General features: G+C 33.8%; 1 protein-coding gene across 5 annotated transcripts in view; it reads right to left on the bottom strand.

The window, feature by feature from the left end:
- The window catches only part of SLTM (SAFB like transcription modulator), a 44,750-nt gene that overhangs the window by 10,267 nt on the left and 16,187 nt on the right, over positions 1-18,296 (bottom strand). Inside the window, exons 5-15 of one of the 5 annotated variants that reach the window (XM_027851613.1) lie at positions 17,986-18,033; positions 11,553-11,580; positions 10,029-10,130; positions 9,662-9,902; positions 9,042-9,091; positions 6,861-7,012; positions 2,841-2,990; positions 2,616-2,725; positions 2,345-2,508; positions 1,390-1,475; positions 1,027-1,184 (exon numbers count right to left, since the gene is read on the bottom strand). In XM_027851613.1, the coding sequence (XP_027707414.1) occupies positions 1,027-1,184; positions 1,390-1,475; positions 2,345-2,508; positions 2,616-2,725; positions 2,841-2,990; positions 6,861-7,012; positions 9,042-9,091; positions 9,662-9,902; positions 10,029-10,130; positions 11,553-11,580; positions 17,986-18,033 (1,289 nt within the window). Of the gene's footprint in view, positions 1-1,026; positions 1,185-1,389; positions 1,476-2,344; positions 2,509-2,615; positions 2,726-2,840; positions 2,991-6,860; positions 7,013-9,041; positions 9,092-9,661; positions 10,131-11,552; positions 11,581-17,985; positions 18,034-18,296 lie in introns of all 5 variants that reach the window. The other 4 variants (XM_027851611.1, XM_027851612.1, XM_027851614.1 and 1 more) reach the window with 4 other exon arrangements.

Here is an 18,296-nt window from a genome sequence, read left to right as displayed (position 1 = left end):
AATGAGTGTTGTATTTTGTCAAAAGCTTTTTTCTAAAGATTACTATAATTTTTGAAAAGATTTTCTATCACCTATTTCATAACCTGACAACAAGAAGAACCAACTGATTACTTCTCTGAGAGCTGGAAAACCATACATAGTTCTAATAAGCTTAGGAAAAGAAATATGAGACTCAGCAGATAATCTATTTTGGTGATTCAGGTGGTCTTTTCTTTCTGACTTCTTGATTTTCAGCTGTGCTCTGGTTAATTTAAATGATCAGATATGAATCACAAATAAGTGAAATCTTGGGACAGTAAGAAATTCAACCTCAAATATGGTGATAATACTTGTACCAATAACATCTTAATGTGGTTAAAAAAAAAGTGAGGGACTTTTGCAATAAACAAAAAAACCTCTAACATAAGTTACTAACAACTAAAATAATGCAGCTAAAAAATTAACTTAGAATTTTAAAAAGGTACTTTTGGCTAAAGAAAAAGAGCACATTAAAGCCAAAGACACATCACTACTCCCCTTCCTATAGTTTTAACCACAAGAGAAAGTTATTCTCATGACATTTTAAATATTCAAACAGTATTTCAACTTCTGGCTTGAGATTAAATCATCTTAACATCTCTTTTCTCCTTTAAGTATGTATGTGATATTAAGATGTTCATTATTATCCTTAATCTGGCTGTCAACAACAATGGGACAAAAAATTCTGTAGGAATACACCTAAATTTTATCATTTTGTAATCAAAAGATAGCATTGATCAATTCGCAGATAAAAGGTTTATATTACTACAAGGGAGCCATGAAACTGTTATATCACAGAAAAAGCACAGAACTTGGAATTGGAGAAGTTGATTCCAAAGTCAGCTACCTACTACATTCTGGGAAGCAATTTCACCCCTATGGGTGTCAAAATTTTCTATCTGTAAAAAGGCTGGGTTTGACTAGATAATGCTAATGGTTTCTTCTAGCTCTAAATCCTCTTACCCTCTCTGTTCCTACAGGAAAGCAGGACCTTTTTTTTTTTCTTACCTTCTAAGTTCCACTGCTCGTCGTATTCTTTCTAGGCGTACTAGATGTTCTCGCATTCTCTGTTCCTTCATTTTTTCAAAAGGCAGTATATCTTTGCGACTTCTGTAGTCTTTGTCCTTCTTTTTATCTTGACTAGCTCTCTCCCTATTCCTGGCCACCTGGGTGATTAGACAAAATCTGCTAAGTTATACCATTAGATGTTAAAAGAACTTCTACAAAAAGAAAGTTCCTATTTTCTTTCATTTTGGCTTACTCAGAATAGTGGAATCAAAATTATTTTAAAATACAAAGCTACAGAGAACTGCTGGTAAACCATTAACACCCGAAAAGTTGGTGAAATAGATTTTATTCCTATAGACTTACTTTATCATATCTCCCCCTTCTTGAGGATCTAGAGTGATCTCCTTTTGTTTGATCTAATATTACCATATGACCTGGGCTCTTTGCACCTAATGAAAAAAAGTAGGAAAAGCTAAGTAAGTATGAATTACCCAAAAATAGAACAAATGTATTTTGATTTTATTCAGATAGGAAAAAAAAAATTTTTTGGGGGGGGGGAAGATTATCATGTAATCTTACTTAGCTAATATGCATCACATATATAGAACACTCAATACAATATAAAATAAAAACACTTTTATAAAATATTGCTCAACCCTATACACCCATTTTGTACCCTGGATTTGTCATTTCATAAATATAGGGAATTCTTGTTATGGAAAATCTCCACCAATACAAATCAACATTAGCTCAGTCTTAAAGTGAAGTGCCTTAAGTATCAAAAGATCAAACTAGCCTTCTGTCACAAAGCTAGTTATGTCAAAAAGGGAGGTCCTTCAACCCAGGCCTCCAAATAATTATGTCTCTCTATCCACTACACCAACGATCTCAGGCTGCATACTGACATGGAAAAATTAATATTATCTACGATATATGGTATTTTTACTTTGTTAAGTATTTCCCAATTACATTTTAATCAGCAGCATTCCACAGTTCTATAGAAGTAAAACCAGTCCTTGAGTTTGGCATTTCTGCACTACAACATGCTGTCCCCTTTCCCCTAACCAAACACAACTCAGTGATCACAGCAAGAGCCCAAACATGGAGACAGAAAAAACAGCCTGACTGGAAGATTTTTATATTCTAGACCAATAATGGTTGGGTAAGGAAAGAACAAATATTTGATCATTTTTACCTTGATAACTAGTAACTCTAAAACATTAAATAATAATCTCAAATTCAATGCTATAAAATAAAATTATGCAGAATGATGCATTACAGAGAGGAATAGATGGAAAAATAAAGGTATATTGCATACTTATTCGTTTCTTTTCTTCGCTTTTTTTAATTGACTCTGAAGTTGGGCCACTTGATCCATTATCACCCTTCTCATCTTTACCTTCTGCTTTCTTAGTATCCTTACTTTCTTTCTTCTCAGATTTTTCAGATTTTTTTTCTTCTTTTTTGGTAGACGCTTGAGTCCTAGTCATCCCCCCCACAAAAGAAAAACCAAGTAGTAAGAAATATTTCATTACAGTGCCAGAAAATTTGTGGGGTTATTAATACTAGACAAATAAGTAAATTCTTACTTGCTAGTTTTATCACTTGTTGTAGATTTTTTATCTCCTGTACTTCTGCTTGAACTTGATTTTTCATCACTTTCTTTCTTTAATTCTTTCTTAGAAGGATCACCTTTTACCTGAAAGGTTAAAAAAAAAAATACAACCCTATGCAAAATTTTAAAATCATGGAAGACTATCCCTGAAATGTATTATTATTATTTATTAATTTACAGCATATCAAGCAAAGCTTACCTTCTCAACAGAAATCTGTTGTCCATGAAGTTCAGTACGATGAAGGTGTGCAATACATCTAGCTACTTCAGTACTTGAAGACATAGTTACAATACCATAACATTTTGCTCCAGGACTTCGGGCATTTGTAACCACTTTTGCACTGAGTACCTAAGAGAAAGAAGTTAAATATTACAAAGCCATTAGAAAATAATTTTAAGATAAGTACCAAATGTAGAACACAATCATGTTCATTTCAAATCTGAAAAAGAATGTTTCACTCTCCATTACTTTCAAAATCACTCTAAACACTCTATACAGTCCCGTAAGCAATTCATTAAAATTAGCTTGCTTAAACTACTTTAATGGGAATTGACACACAGGGTTCCCAGCATAATTTATATATTTTTATATGTATATATAAAAGTATTTTTAAAAGAAAACATGCTTAACCAGCCATCTTCTGATTTTAAAAATTATTAAACTAATTACAATAATGAGATTAAATTTTTTATATATTCTGCTATGAACCTATGGACAGCTTTCAATGATAAAGATTATTCACTCATCCATACCTTCTCAGCCTGTCCAACTCTTGCTTATGTCCAATATATCCTTAGCAAGGGGTCCTTGCCCAATCTGCTGGGGGAGTTTTACTCTTGATCTTGGCATTGCATGAGTACCTATACATAGCACAGTGGGGCTGTCCACGGGTAATCCTGCAATCTGGCTACATGACCAGTCAAACCTTTTTCTCGTTATATTTCTCTGACATTTTATGCCACATATCCTTTGCAATTCTTCGTTGATTAACATGCAGTAGCCTATTTATGCTCACTATACACCTCTCCATTGCCTTTTGGGAGACCTGCAAATTGAGTTCTTCAGAAATCATGGCACTTCATTCTTTGCAGTTATATACCATCATGGGAGAATAATGGTGTTAAAAAGATGGACCTTTACTTCAAGAGGAAGCTCTCGGCCATTAAAAGCACGTCAAAATCTCCCATATGCAATCCAGCCGACTTTCCTCCTGCTATTCATTCCAGGGCCCATTCACTATGCATCTGCGGTGCCTAGCAAAGACATGCAACATTTGATCAGTTCTATAGGCTTGTCCATTTAATTTTATGTCAGCATCTGGACAAAAAGTATTCTTCATCCATTTGGTTTCTTCTCTGAGAATACTTAAGAATGAATTCTGTTGAATGATTATGGATCTCATTTAGAAGATTCTGCAACGTTCCAAGGCTTGATGTAATCAGCGTGTCATCCACAAACAAAAAGCATCCAGAGGACCCTCATCATCTATATGGAATTCTTCATTTTGGACATCCTCCGTAACAGTGGAAAACATCTCTGGTAAACATATACCTTCCTATTAATATTTTTAACTCAGGGAGCCAGGGGGGTGGAGGCCTTTTCCAATAAAATTATCTTTAATAGTTTTTAGAGAACTTAACATGATTTTAACACACACACACAGGAGGCAGCTTGTTGAAAGAGAGTCTTTAAGGTGGCATTTTGCTATCATCAAATTAAATGGATTGTTAAGAGTCAACAAAGAATAAGCACAGTAGTATCTCATCTGTGCTGTTCAGTAAGCTGCATGACTTGATGTAGTCTGGTTTAGAATATCATTTGCAAAAGTACGGTTGTCCTCTTCCCATATCATTATCAAGGATGCCCTTGAAATGTGTGTAAATTATTCTCAAAGACTTTTGTAGGGATGGGAGAATAGACATAGGTAAGTAGTTGTTGATATTTTCTTGCTTGTTTGTTTCATTGGGAATAATAACGTTCATGATTTTTTCCAAGAGTCTATTATCCTCCCTTCTTTCAGTGGGCTGAACATCCTCAGAACAAGGATCTCCTTTGCATGTACTTTCTCTGGTCCAGACACACTTCCTATCTCTTTTCTAAATAAAGTCTAGCCCAAATTTAATGACTCATTATCACTGATGAAGAGGATAGTTTTAGTTTATCATAGTCATCTTGGCAGAACCTTCCTAAAATTGTCCTTTTAGTTTCAACCCTAAATACTCTTGAGATAAGATGATTTAATAACAGTCTCAAGGTCTACAAAAGCTAGTTTTTTCTTCTAACTACTTTTCACTGTTATCAGATAATAATGTAATTTTCAACTATCTCCTTTATAAAGAATTTATAAATGAGTTTATATACTAAAAGTGTGTGGCCACTGAATGCCTTATTTCTTGGCTTAATAAAGGGATAAAATGTTTGCTGGCTAAGTCAGTTTTCTAAGGTTCTTTTTTCCTTTTTGTAACAGCTGATTTACATCTGTTAGACTTCATTAGGAAATGATGTTAGGCGAATCAATTTTTTTAACCCATTTCTTCTTTTTGGTACCATGCATTTAAAAATAGACTTAAGTTGACTATATTCTTTCTTCTAATTTGATATTGATTTTTACCTAAAATCTTAAAAACTGATGTTGAATGTTGAACTATGTAAACACCTGATGTCATCAACAAGCAGTCATTTTAAGATTAAGATGTAATCCATTTTGTCATGTTATTAGGTGCTAGCTATAGCAAGTGTCTCCTGACTCTCTTCTCTAAGGATTCATTCATGATATATAATGACAGTGGAAACACAGATAAAACATTTTCTATCAGGTGACCAAAGGATGTAGCCTCAAACTGGATGGGCAGAGGGAAATGACTATTAGGAGAACATTCAGATCTAGAATGGGGAGATTAAAAAAAAAAAATGAACCACTGATAGGTGGAATGGTGGGTTGAAAAAGAGAATACTTAGGAAGTAAATGAATTACAAAGCAATGAGCTTTAGCCAGGTATTTTGAGATGAGAATACCATTTTTCATAACAAAACTTAGAAATATTCATTTAAGTCTAAATGTTCCTTGGGTATTAACATATATTTTTAGCCATAACAGGGAGTATATTTTTAAAAAATAAAATTTAAACCACATTTTTATATCCCTAAAGCCATAATATTACAAGCATTAAAAATGAAATTACTTCCAGATTACCTGAAAGACAGATCAACTCAAACACTGGAAGTCACAAAAGAGAACTCATGAGTTCTACAATCATATTGTACAGAAAATTCAAATAAATTTTAAATAAAAGAAAAATTGGTAGGTATTAGGAAAAGATTTTAGAATACTACTAATAGCTAGCTATACACTAACTTCAATAACTGTTAGACCCAAAATGACTCCTAGTCATATTAATGGGTATCCTTGAACATAATTTCTTGTAACTTCCCCTATACTTGAAAGGGCCCCCAAGGGGTGAAAAAAAAACCCAAAAAAACTTTAAAATGGGCTTGTGGTTGGAGGATACAGACTTTTAGTAACTTATGTCAATATCCTATGTGACAATAGAGTTTTCAATTTAAGCAACCTCTGCTTTGGAAAAAATTCTCTAGGCTTTATTTTTAAAAGGCTAAAGATGGCTAGTTACAAAACATGTTTTAAACATAAGTATTCTTGAAATTTTCTCAATTTCAACTAATTAAATCCCAAGATTCCCACTTAGAAAACATGTGTACATTATATCTCAGTTAGCACAGAAAAGGGTCAGCTTATAGACTTTAGGAAAATTATAAGTGTTTTGAAAAGCTACATTACGCTAGATCTTCACAACTCCCGTCATAAATGCAGATAATGAAACTTGGTTCTGAGACCATACTAAGTTTCCCAAGCTCAGTTTCTAAGGAGTTGACATCTATTTCAATAGGTCACTAGGATGTAATTGCTTAAAACTAATCATTACCATTAATTCCTTTTAGCTATTCTAATTTACCAAAGGACTAAAATTTAGTTCTCACTATGCAGGCAATTATAACTTCGGAGCTCACTTAATCACCAAAACATTGCTCTGAACACCAACACAAAACAGCTAAATAATTATGTCCAAATAATGGTGACTTGGTTTGTAATAGTTTAATAACCATTTTGAAGTGTATGGATCTGAAAGATGTCATCCCAATTTAACACTCCTGTGTGCAAACATATATATCTATTACACTGTACTGAACGTAAAGACATACCAGAAATATGTGCTTAAATTGGTGAAAGAATACCTTTCCATATTTGCCAAACAGGTTCTTCAAATCAGCTGCTTTGGTATTAGAAGAAAGTCCACTAACCCAGAGATTTCTAGTTGAGCTTCCACCGCTGCCACTAGTGCTACTTGTACTTCCTGAAATAGATTTCATATCAAATGCTGAAATATGGTAACGAAAACTGTGTATGCATGCATGAGAGATATGCACCATCTTAATTTTTAAAAGGCAAGATGGCCATATGCTTTCAAAACCACAATTTGTAAACATAAAAATTCCATTGGGGGGGTGGAGGGGAAGAGGGAAGAGAGGTAAGCCACAAAATGTAAACAACCTGGCAATTGAAAAGTCACGTATTTTGCTATCTTTAGGAAAAAAAAACAAATAAAACACTAAGCAATATTATTATTCTAGAAAACATAAATGTAAAATGTTACCCACTTCCTACTCCACCAACATGTAAGTAAAAGTGGAATAGAAAAAAAAATTTTTGACTGCATCTCTCCTGTGAAGACTACGTATGTGGAATGGGAGGGCTAATGGGTGACTTAAGAGATGTTACCAAATAAATGAGTAATAAGCAAATTTGGCTATTAGCTAATCTTTATTACTACTTTGGATAAGAGAAAATGGGCATTAACTGAGGAAAAATTGCTCTGAGGTTTAAGAGAAAGCATCTTTTGGACTGCCAAGTTTCTAAGATAATAAATTGCTATAGATGATCTTTTGGACAAGTGGCGAAAGATAGCTAAGTGCCATAGTTGATAAGAGCATTAATCTGGAGTAGGGAAGACCTGGGTGCAAATCCAGTTTCAGACACTTACTAGCTGTGTGACCCTGGGCAAGTCACTTAACCATTCTGGGCCTGAGTTTCCTCATCTGTAAAATGGGATGAAAATAACAGCACCTACCTCACAGAGTTATCATGAGGATTAAATGAAATGTTTGTTAAAAACTTTGTAAAACTTAAAGTACTGTATACATGCTAGATATTAAATTGTAAGTGAATAAAATAATTTACATGGGGATATTTTAGTGGCTTTCTTACATTCAAATGATCATTTACTGGATTTGAATGCAATGTCCAAGGAAACAGAAAACTGTCACCCTTCTATGCTACTTCAAATACAATACAAAAAGGGCAACACAACAATCATGAGTGGGGGAGTAGTAGTGAAAAATTGTGGATAATCAACTATTGTCAATAATGGAGTTATTATGTAGGTATATATATATATAGACACACACATATAAACACCACTCATTTTCAGAACATTAATTTTTGGTGTTGTGTTTTGTTGAATTTTACACACTAAACAATATTTACTAATTATAAAAAAGATGCTTTTAAGATTTTCAAGTGTTTCAGGACCACTATTATGAACACCAACTATCATGATGTAGTTCAGGGCTTCCTTAAATTCTTCTCAAAATGGAGTGTTTTATATAAAGGATGTAATTCATGAGCAGTAGGTAACATGATTAAATAAATAAAGTCTTATATTTCATTAAAAGAATTTATTCCTATTCTACATTTTTTGTATAAAACACTCCCATCAAGGAGAAAATAATGAAATTTAGAAGACTTAGATCTAACATTCCATAAAGACTTTAAGTGTTTCATGCTTTTTAAAAAAAATCCAAGCTTACAAAAAATGGATTTACTTGTGAGAATTTTAATGTACTTTAATGTCTATCTATGTAGCATCAACACAAGGACTGAGAAAATGATAGGAAGATATGGGGTAGAAATAATATTTTCTTTAAATATCCCAAAGCAAGAATAGAAGAGACTTAACTTACTTTATATCACTTTTGAAATGGTAATGTATCTAAGTGGTAACATATCTAAGCCTTTCCTAATAAGTGTGCATTTATATTACTGAATTACATATGTAATGACACCCACTTTCCAATATCTGAGGCTGACATGCACTGCTTCTAACAATCAAGTGCTTTATACGTAACTACTATGCATCTAATACTACTATAAAAAAATGGGTAAAACAATTAAAAGATGGGAGATACTAAAAAAGTCCATATACTGGTTGAAGGTTCCAGACCTTGGAAATACAGTAACAGATTTCAATTATGATAGGAATTGCCAAAGAATTATTAACTCTGGAAAATGTGCCATACTGCCAATAAAATGATAAAAGTCATTACCTTTGTCATCCTTAGATGATGTCTTGCTTTCTTTAGATTCCTTTGAAGAGCTAAAGAAGCAAATCACCAGAAAAAAGTTGAAAAAACTGAACTATTTGCTAGGTACTGCATTTCAAACTACTGCTATTGATACAAGTTAACAATTCCAAAGGGCTGGATTGGGTTATTTGAACAAATGACTCCCTTGGGATTCTTGCACTGATTTTCCCCAAGATGCCTGAAGATCTAGATTTTCTGACATTTCTATTCAGTGGATATATGGCCTTCTTCTCCAGATTTCAGGAATGGGACTTGACTTCATTTTGTGTTCTTAGAACTGATAGCTGTTCATTACCATCATCACAAGGATTTTAAAAATAAAACACAAAAAACTCGTCAATTTGAAAAAAAAAACACAAATAAATGCTGACAATTCGACAATGCAATCAGTAGGACAAACTGTATATACGAAGATCTTGAACTTTTTTTTAAAAAGTAACTTATGACGTTCAAAAAATTATAGGCAGGATCATAAGATACTAATTATTGTACAAGGTTCTTGATGCTACCCCCTTAATGTAGAGTGATCTTATTGAATGCTGGAACTCAGTATCGTAAAGAACTGACATAGAAAAACAAACCTCTTTGCTTGACCAGAGGCCCCAGTAGACGAGGGCCCTTTCTTCAAAGTATCCTTTTCTTTGTCTCCAGATTCTGCTTTCTTAGAACTTTCTCTGGCTTCCTTCTCGACAGCATCACCCTTCACGCCGTCTTCCTTCTTACCATCTTTATGGCTCTCGTTCATCTCATAATCTTTGCTTTCCTTCTCCAGGCTCTGTGCAATGGCATCCTGCCCATCTTTTGGCTTACTTGCTTCAGAATCTGTAATTTTCACATTTTTACCTGTTTCTAGGAGGTCATCACCATCAAAATCCAGAGTGATGGCATCTTCAGCCTGGATTGTGACCGAAATGTTGTCATCCTCAGCTTCTTTCACAGACGTGTTACCTTCCATCTCTTCATGAGCTGTCTGATCAGCCTCAGCTAGGTTCTCTTCTGAAGGAAGAGGTTTAGATACTTCTTGTGTACCATCACCAGAACCTGCTATATCTAAGAGGATTTAACAGGAATAAATATGGCAAAACAAGAAGTTTAAACAATTTCATATTCATAAGCTAGATTAGGACCTAGAAAATACAAATTATTAGCACTGATGGAAGGTAAGAAAAAAACACAAGGGTATTAACACAAACAATCCTTTACCCAGGATTACTCATTCTTCATCAGAAAAAATAAAATTTTCTACATACAAATACCATCAAACAATAATAGTGAGAAAATGGTTCCATCCAGGAGATACCGGTTCTTCACATCTGCTTCTAAGTTAATGCCATATCGAAGTATTTCCTCCATAAGAATTTTAAATGTACAGATTGACTATTCAATGTTCAAGACATCATAGTTTAAGACTTGTGACCTTCAGGACTATGCAGCATCATGACTCCCTGAAAAAGTTTACAGTCTAAGATAAGGGTCAAAATTGGTCAAAGTATTTCAGGGTCCTGTCTTTTCAGTCTTCCAATTCAGCTGTTGACTGATGCAGTCCAGAATCATACAAAAAGATGCTGTAGAAGGCTCCCAAGATGAACGTCTCCAAATGTTCAGAGTAAAAAGGCTATTTTCAGTCTTCCTCCTCACTTCACAGATATTCAACAATGTTCAGTCAGTCCCACAATTATCACGTTCAATGATTTCTTCCTTGCACTCCCCAAAACAGAAAGACTTCATTCAGGCATATGGTCCCTGGTAAACATTTTCAGTCTGCGGCTTTACTCGATAGCTTCAATGCTTTATCAGGGTGCCTTGCTTAAAACACTGTTCCATGTCCTTTCTAGTCCAAAGTATGTAGAATCCTTTGATTTCTATCCAAGAAGTCTTCCAAAACCTCTTGATGACCAGGTGCGTAGCATCCTGTGGTGGCTGTAATTGTGGTTTCATCAGATGGTTCTTTAAGCCACTGAAACTCTCAGAAGGCTCTGCATGGAAGTTTCTGAAAAGCCCTCTCTAAGCAAAGCACATTGCCATTTCCAAGCAGCAGCTAATGAAAATCAAATTTTGATGGTGATCCACTTTCAGGACTAGTTGTAAAATTCAAATATAGTCACATACTAGGGATCCAAGAGCACGTATGAGTTACTGCAGTACAGGTTATGTGCATCAACTTACCGTCTGCTAGAAATGATTTAAAAAATTTTTAATAGGATTAAAACTGATTTAATGAAACGCATGTTTAGTGATATATCCACCACAGTAACTGATATGTACTATTTAGCTAAAAGAAATCTTAAATATTTTTTAAAAAATAAACATGAAAAAATTGGTTAATATGTTTTACTTAATTCACTTAATTATCACAAGACAAACCCATTTTAAAAGTTAAGGTTCAAATCAAAAATTCTTTAATCACTTCCTTCTAATTTTCCATTTTCAGAATCTCTGCAACCCTTTAACTCTATTTAATTTCAAACATACCTTTTTCCCTTTCTTCTTCTTCACCATCCTAAAATTCAAAAAAATAATCAAATGTAAATATTAATAACTTCAATAACAATCTCAGCTATGTCAAGTTCATAAACTAATATCCCATAAACAAGAATTGCTAAGTTTTGTGAAGTATTCTGTTTGACCCATGCTTCATTAAAATAAATGCAGCCTGTTGCAAATACACCTTATTTAGAAGAGAAAGGTACTACACAGTCAAGGACATTTCAATAATTCAGATAATGTTCATAATTAACTTTAGATAAGGGAATAGTTCCTCTGAGAATAAATTATGAGTGCTGTTGAAATATTTTCCTCCTACAATTAAACATGCAAAAGCTACTTTAAGATTACAATGTTCAGAATAGTATCAAAGAACCTATCCCCAAAGGCCTGTCTGTTTTCATGGGCTTGTAAGAATTCTGCAAAGGACAAAATCAAAGCCAGACAGACGCCTTTCACTTGACCTCAAAGGTTAGATGTAAAATTATAAAAACATTAAACTCCAAAACCACCCATACAAAAGTAAGGATAGCAGGGAATAGAAAAGTCAAAATAGTTTTTATTTAAAATGAATCATAGTATTTGAAGCACATCTTACCTCAGAACCTACTTAAGAAAATTCATTTTTATTTCAAACTCATACTGAATGGGTAATATAGGAACCTACCCAATAAGAAAAAATTCTGCTGTACATAATGCAATTCAGGAAATCCACACATGGATATAGATATTAATGAACATAAATACTAATTAATTGAAACATGCCAAGATTTCATTAACGGTTTAAAAATCACATTTGGGTGACTGAATCACATGTTATCTGAAAAGTAAATTAACTAAAAATGCCAAAACCAAATTACCCAGTTACAGACTGATCAAGAATCACAAAAAAAGTAATACAATTAACGTACAACTAAAGGAAATGGAGCTGTTTAAGGAAATGTGCTAATAGGTTCAAAGCAATTGTCAATGTAACATTCTTTTAGCCAATAATATATATATTTAAAAAACTTCATTATGACAAACTCCATAGAACCTTATAATCACTTCATTTTATTATGCTTTGGTCATAAAAATATATTTTTAGAAATCATTTTAAGGAACCAGAGATGAATTAACAGATAAAAAAAAAATTGCTTTAAACTTAGTTGGGGAAAAAGGAAGTTTATCAAGTACATGGTATTCCAATCCTTTTTCTCCTTTTGCATATTACCATTTTACTTAGCTAGATGGTTGAGAGCTGGTGAAAAGGAATGAGGAGAACTGCAATGTGATTGCTCTTTGAGAACATAAACCAATTGTATAGAGCCTAGCTCTAAAATTTTTTTAAAATATCATTGGAATAAGAACTCCCAGAAAGAAACTCCCTCTCATATTGTAGTGAAAGTATTGGAGTCTGGTTTCAAATCATAGACAAAGTAATGAAGCTAGAAGAAGAGTTTAAACTAGATCACATTTATGGCTTCTTCTAGTTCTATATCTAGGATCTTATGCAAATAAGCCATGTACTGTGACTTGAAGAAATTAAGTGATTTGCCTAGGATCACAAAACCAGCATATGTAGAAGGTAGGTGCTGAAAATCCAAAGTCCTCCTGACTTTGAGGTCGGCTCAGAACAAATCCAATATTTAAAGCCACAAAGGCCCTAAATATATTAAATAATTAACAAAGATAATGAAAAACATGCCTGCTTTGGTTATATACACATATATCTGACAAGTATCAGTTTATGTTAATCATACCTTTAATAACAAATGATTCAGTAACAAATTATTTTAATTAAGTACATTTGAAAACAATATGAAATTTAATATGTGAAGACAGTACCCAGGTATCTTAAATATTTAAACAACACCCGATCACCCTAAGTAAGCAGGCTGTCCACTTTAATGGTTTTTCCATTGACAATGTACTCATCCACTCTCTCATTTGTCTTATAGTGACCAATGCATCTGCAGATAAATCAGACTGGGGTAGGGGGTAGTCAGAAGCAAAACACTTTTGAGGAGGGGACAAGGTGGAAGGAGAGAGAGAACAGAATGAACGGAGGACAGGATGGAAGGAAGTACAGTTAGCAACAGTAATTGTGAAAAAAATTTTGTAACAAGTTTCTCTGATAAAGGCCTCACTTCTTAAAACACATAGAGAATTGAGTCAAATTTATAAAAATAAGAGCCATTCCCCAACTGATAAATGATCAAAGGATACTTTCTGATGAAGTAATCAAAGCTATCTACAGCTATATGAAAAAATACTCTAACTCACTATTGATTAAAGAAATGCAAACTAAAATAATTCTGAGGTACTACCTCATACCTAATAGGACAGAAAAAGTAAAAGACAAATGTTGGAAAGGATGTGAGAAAGATGAGACATTAATCCACTATTGGTGGAGTTGTGAACTGATTCAACCATTCTGCAGAGCAATTTGGAACTGTGCCCAAAGGGCTATAAAACCATGCATACCCTTTGATCGAGCAATAGCACTGCTAGGTCTGTGTTCCAAAAGAGATAAAAAACAAAAAGGAAAAACACTTATATGTACAAAAATATTCATAGCAGCTCTTTTCTGGGCGCAAAGAATTAGAAATCGAGGAGATGCCCATCAATTGGGGAATGGCTGAACAAGTTGTGGTATGTGATTATGATGGAATATTATTGTATTATAAGAAATGATGAGCAGAATGCTCTCAGAAAAACCTGGAAAGACCTGCATGGGCTGATGCAAAGTGAAATGTACTGTGTACAAAGTAACAGCAATATTGTAACATGATCAGCTGTGAATGACTTAGCTATTCTCAGCAATACAACGATCCAAGACAACTCTGAAGGACTTTATGATGAAAAATGCTATCCATCCCCAGAGAAAGAACTGACAGTGTCTGAATACAGATTGAAGTATCCTTTTTTTTTTACTTTATTTTTCTTGAGGCTTTTTTTTGTCTCTGTTTTCTTTCACAACATAACCATTATGGAAATGTTTTGCATGACTACACATGTATAATCTATATTGAACTGTTTGCCTTCTCAATGGGGGGGAGGGAAAGAATTTGGGACTCAAAGTTTTAAAAACAAATGTTAATGTTTTTACATATAACTGGGGAACCATAAAATACTAAATCAAAATGGTAAATCAGTCTGACTTCTGTTCCTCTGTGGTCAAGGAAAGATACGAATTCGTAGCTCTACATTTCTCATCCATACCTACACTACTAAGTAACCTAGAGAGCATTAGTTATGCCAAACACAAGGGGGTTCAAATTAGAAATGCTAAAAAAAAAATATAAAAAATTAAAAAAAAAAAATGAACCATATACCTTACTCTATCACATCAATTTTGTCTTATGTTATCATGAACCTGGGTATATAATATCTAGCCAGACTGAAGGTTATACACAAAACCTCTGCTTCTGGCATGCCATTTTTCATCATGGGTTCTGGAGGCTGTGATGGATACAATTAGTCTATCAGCAAACCGAAGTAAAAAATTATTTTCTGCTATTGTTAAAAAGCATCTTCTAAACACCTATTGAAGAACTCTCCTAAAGGCTGTGGAAGGCATTGTAACCTACTTAAGAAAAGGCAAGGGAGATCCTCCTTCCCTCTAAGAAAATAAAAAGTAGGTCCTCTTCTAGAAAGCATGGAGATCCATGATCTAACACATTAGACATTATTCATGGAAGGGTGGGCTTAAAATTATAAAAATCAAGTTCTTTTTAAATGTCTACTAAATATCTAGCACTACTGTATCTATTTGCCCCAGAGGAACTTGTATGCTAATTGAGAAAACAACAAATGCTCCTCAACTACTCCCTTGTATAGTTCTAGCAATAAGAGATAGAGAGAATTCAAAGAGAGAGATTAGTATGAGGAAGACTAGTCCAAGAAAGATTTATGGATAAAGAAGCAAAAATGTACTGCAAAGTTTGCTTTATTGAGGGTGTGTGTGTGTGTGTGTGTGTGTGTGTGTGTGTGTGTGTGTGTGTGTGTGTACACTTTCCAAATGATTGACCAAATTATGTCAGGTGTTAATTTTACTAGAGGGATTCCTTCTAGGCAGAGGTACTATCATAAAGGAGAAAATATGAATGACTTATTTGTGGAATACTGAATTCAACTACAGAATATAGTTTAAAATTTTTTTCAATAATTAGCTAAAAATATCCAGTTTCCATTTTTAAAGTGGTCTTGAGAGTTGCACTGCTCAAAACAGGTTTGGAAATAATCTTCTGGAATTGTTTTTTGAGTCACTTTAGAAGTCACGAAATATGGATATTTAAAAAACTCAAATCCCTTCACGATCAAAGGGTTGGCCAATGGAGAATATTTGAAAGACATGAACTCTAAAGGCAACAAGACAATATAAACTTAAATAACTGTTTAAGAGGGGTTTTACAAAAGGCCTGTCCAAAAGGCTTAGATTACTAGATTAGGGACTCAATCCTGTGAATTACAGGAAATAAAATACTAATTATCTAGCAGAAGACTTTCTGCCTCTGCCCCAAGGAAAGTAACCTTAAAACATAAGTGTTTTAGCAAGCTCACCATCACCTTGTGATGAAACTGGAACCTTCGACTGAGCTTGCTGTCAGAGACAACTTTCCACTGTTAGAAGAAACCATTCTAACCAAACCAAGCCTTTTCTATAGTAAAACAGTCATGACATTTTATATAATCAAGAAATCATCTCATAAATGGTCAAAGGATGTGAATGGGCATTTTCAGATAATGAAATTAAAGCTACCTATAAGCAAGAAAAAATGCTGTCAATCACTATTGATCAGAGAAATGCAAATCAAAACAACTCTGAGGTACCACATCATACCTATCAGATTGCCTAATGTGACAAAACAGAAAAATTATAAATGCTGGAGAATACATGGGAAAACTGGAACACTAATTGGAACACTAATGCATTGTGAACTGATCCAACCATTCTGGATAACAAATTGGAACTGTGACCAAGGGGTAATAAAAATGTACATATCCTTTGAACTAGCAATACTACTTCTAGGGCTATGTCCCAAAAAGATCATAAAAATGGGAAAAAGACCCACATGGACAAAAATATTTATAGCAGCTCTTTTTGTGTTAGCCAAGAATTGGAAATTGAGGGGATGCCCAACAATTGGTGAATGACTGAAACCAACTGTGGTATATGAACGTAATGGAATACTATTGTACTATAAGAAATGATGAGCAGGCAGACTTCAGAAAATCCTGGAAGGACTTATATGAACTGATGCTGAGTGAAGTGAGCAGGACCAGGAGAACATTGTACACAGTAACAGCCACATTGTGTGATGACTGATTTTGATAGACTTCGCTCTTCTCAGCAATGCAAGGATCTAAGACAACTCCAAAAGACTCATGATGGAAAATGTTATCCACATTCAGAGAAAGAACTATGGAATATGAATGCAGATGGAAGCATATTATTTGCTTTTTTTTCTTCTTTCTTCTGGTTCCTCCCATTCATCCTAATTCTTCTTTACAACATGACTGATGTGAAAATATGTTTAATAAGAATGTATAGGAGGCAGCTAGGTGGCGCAGTGGATAGAGCACCAGCCCTGGATTCAGAAGGACCCGAGTTCAAATCCGGCCTCAGACACATGACACTTACTAGCTGTGTGACCCTGGGCAGGTCACTTAACCCCAACTGCCTCACCAAAGAAAAAAATTGTATATATAGAGCCTGTATCAAATTGCATGCCGTTTTGGTGGGGGGGGAGGGAGGCAGAGAAAATTTAAACCTCAAAAGCTTATGGAAGTGAATGCTGAAAACTTAAAATAAATACATTGATTAAAAAGTAAAAAAAAAAAAAAAAGAGAGAGATCATCTCATGTCATTCACAGATGAGGAAGTACAGACCTGGACAGGTCAAACAGGTAGCAAGAAACAGAATCGAGATATGAACTCAGCTCTTTTTACTCTAAATTCACAGCTCAAGTTTCTAGACAACTGATGGAAAAAAAAATTTATATTAAAAAATTATCTCCCCTAGAGTGTTACAAAATCCCCATAACTAAATTTCTAAAAAGCACAAGCCATAGACACAGTACTTTTTAAGGATAATTTTCAATATTTAAGAAGCATAGATAGTAAACAATAGAGCATCAGTTTCAGAAAGGCTAAAAATCAATGAGTCAAGAGGCAAGTGTTTCAGAGAAGAAATGATAATTTAATTTATGCTCCTTATGTAAAATGGGACAAATCTTTCTATGGGTTTAGGAATTCTTAGTCATTTTTGTAGCAATTGAAATATTAATACATACTACATAAGTCCAAATGAACAGTAAAGATAAGAAAGTTTTAGGCATACTAGAATTTTGAGGCCAAAATAAGGCCACTTTGATAAGCTTTTACTTCCATAACTTCCATTTTACTTCCAAATAAATAAAATAATGTTAAACTTACTGGGACTGTAAGAAAGGTATCATCTTCACCTTCTTGACCTTCATTTTCCTAAGTTAAAAGAGAATAACAAATTTGGCTGAATAAAGTATTTGGGTGATGTGAAAATGATTTTAGCGATTTGAAAATAGCATATGCATATCACATGCTTTCTACAGCACATACAGCAGGTAATAAATAAATATTTAATAATAATAATAATTCAGGCTCATTTCACTACAGAACTGACATGTTACTTAACATACTAAGAAATCAGAAAAATTCTCTTTAAGCTCCTTTAAGGAGATGGAGAAGTAATTATTTTAATAATATCA

This window comes from Vombatus ursinus, unplaced genomic scaffold, assembly GCF_900497805.2.
Source record: "Vombatus ursinus unplaced genomic scaffold, bare-nosed wombat genome assembly UNPS02009205.1, whole genome shotgun sequence".
Taxonomy (NCBI): domain Eukaryota; kingdom Metazoa; phylum Chordata; class Mammalia; order Diprotodontia; family Vombatidae; genus Vombatus; species Vombatus ursinus.
Note: the sequence above shows the minus strand (reverse complement) of the source record. Positions and strands in the feature narration are given on the sequence as shown.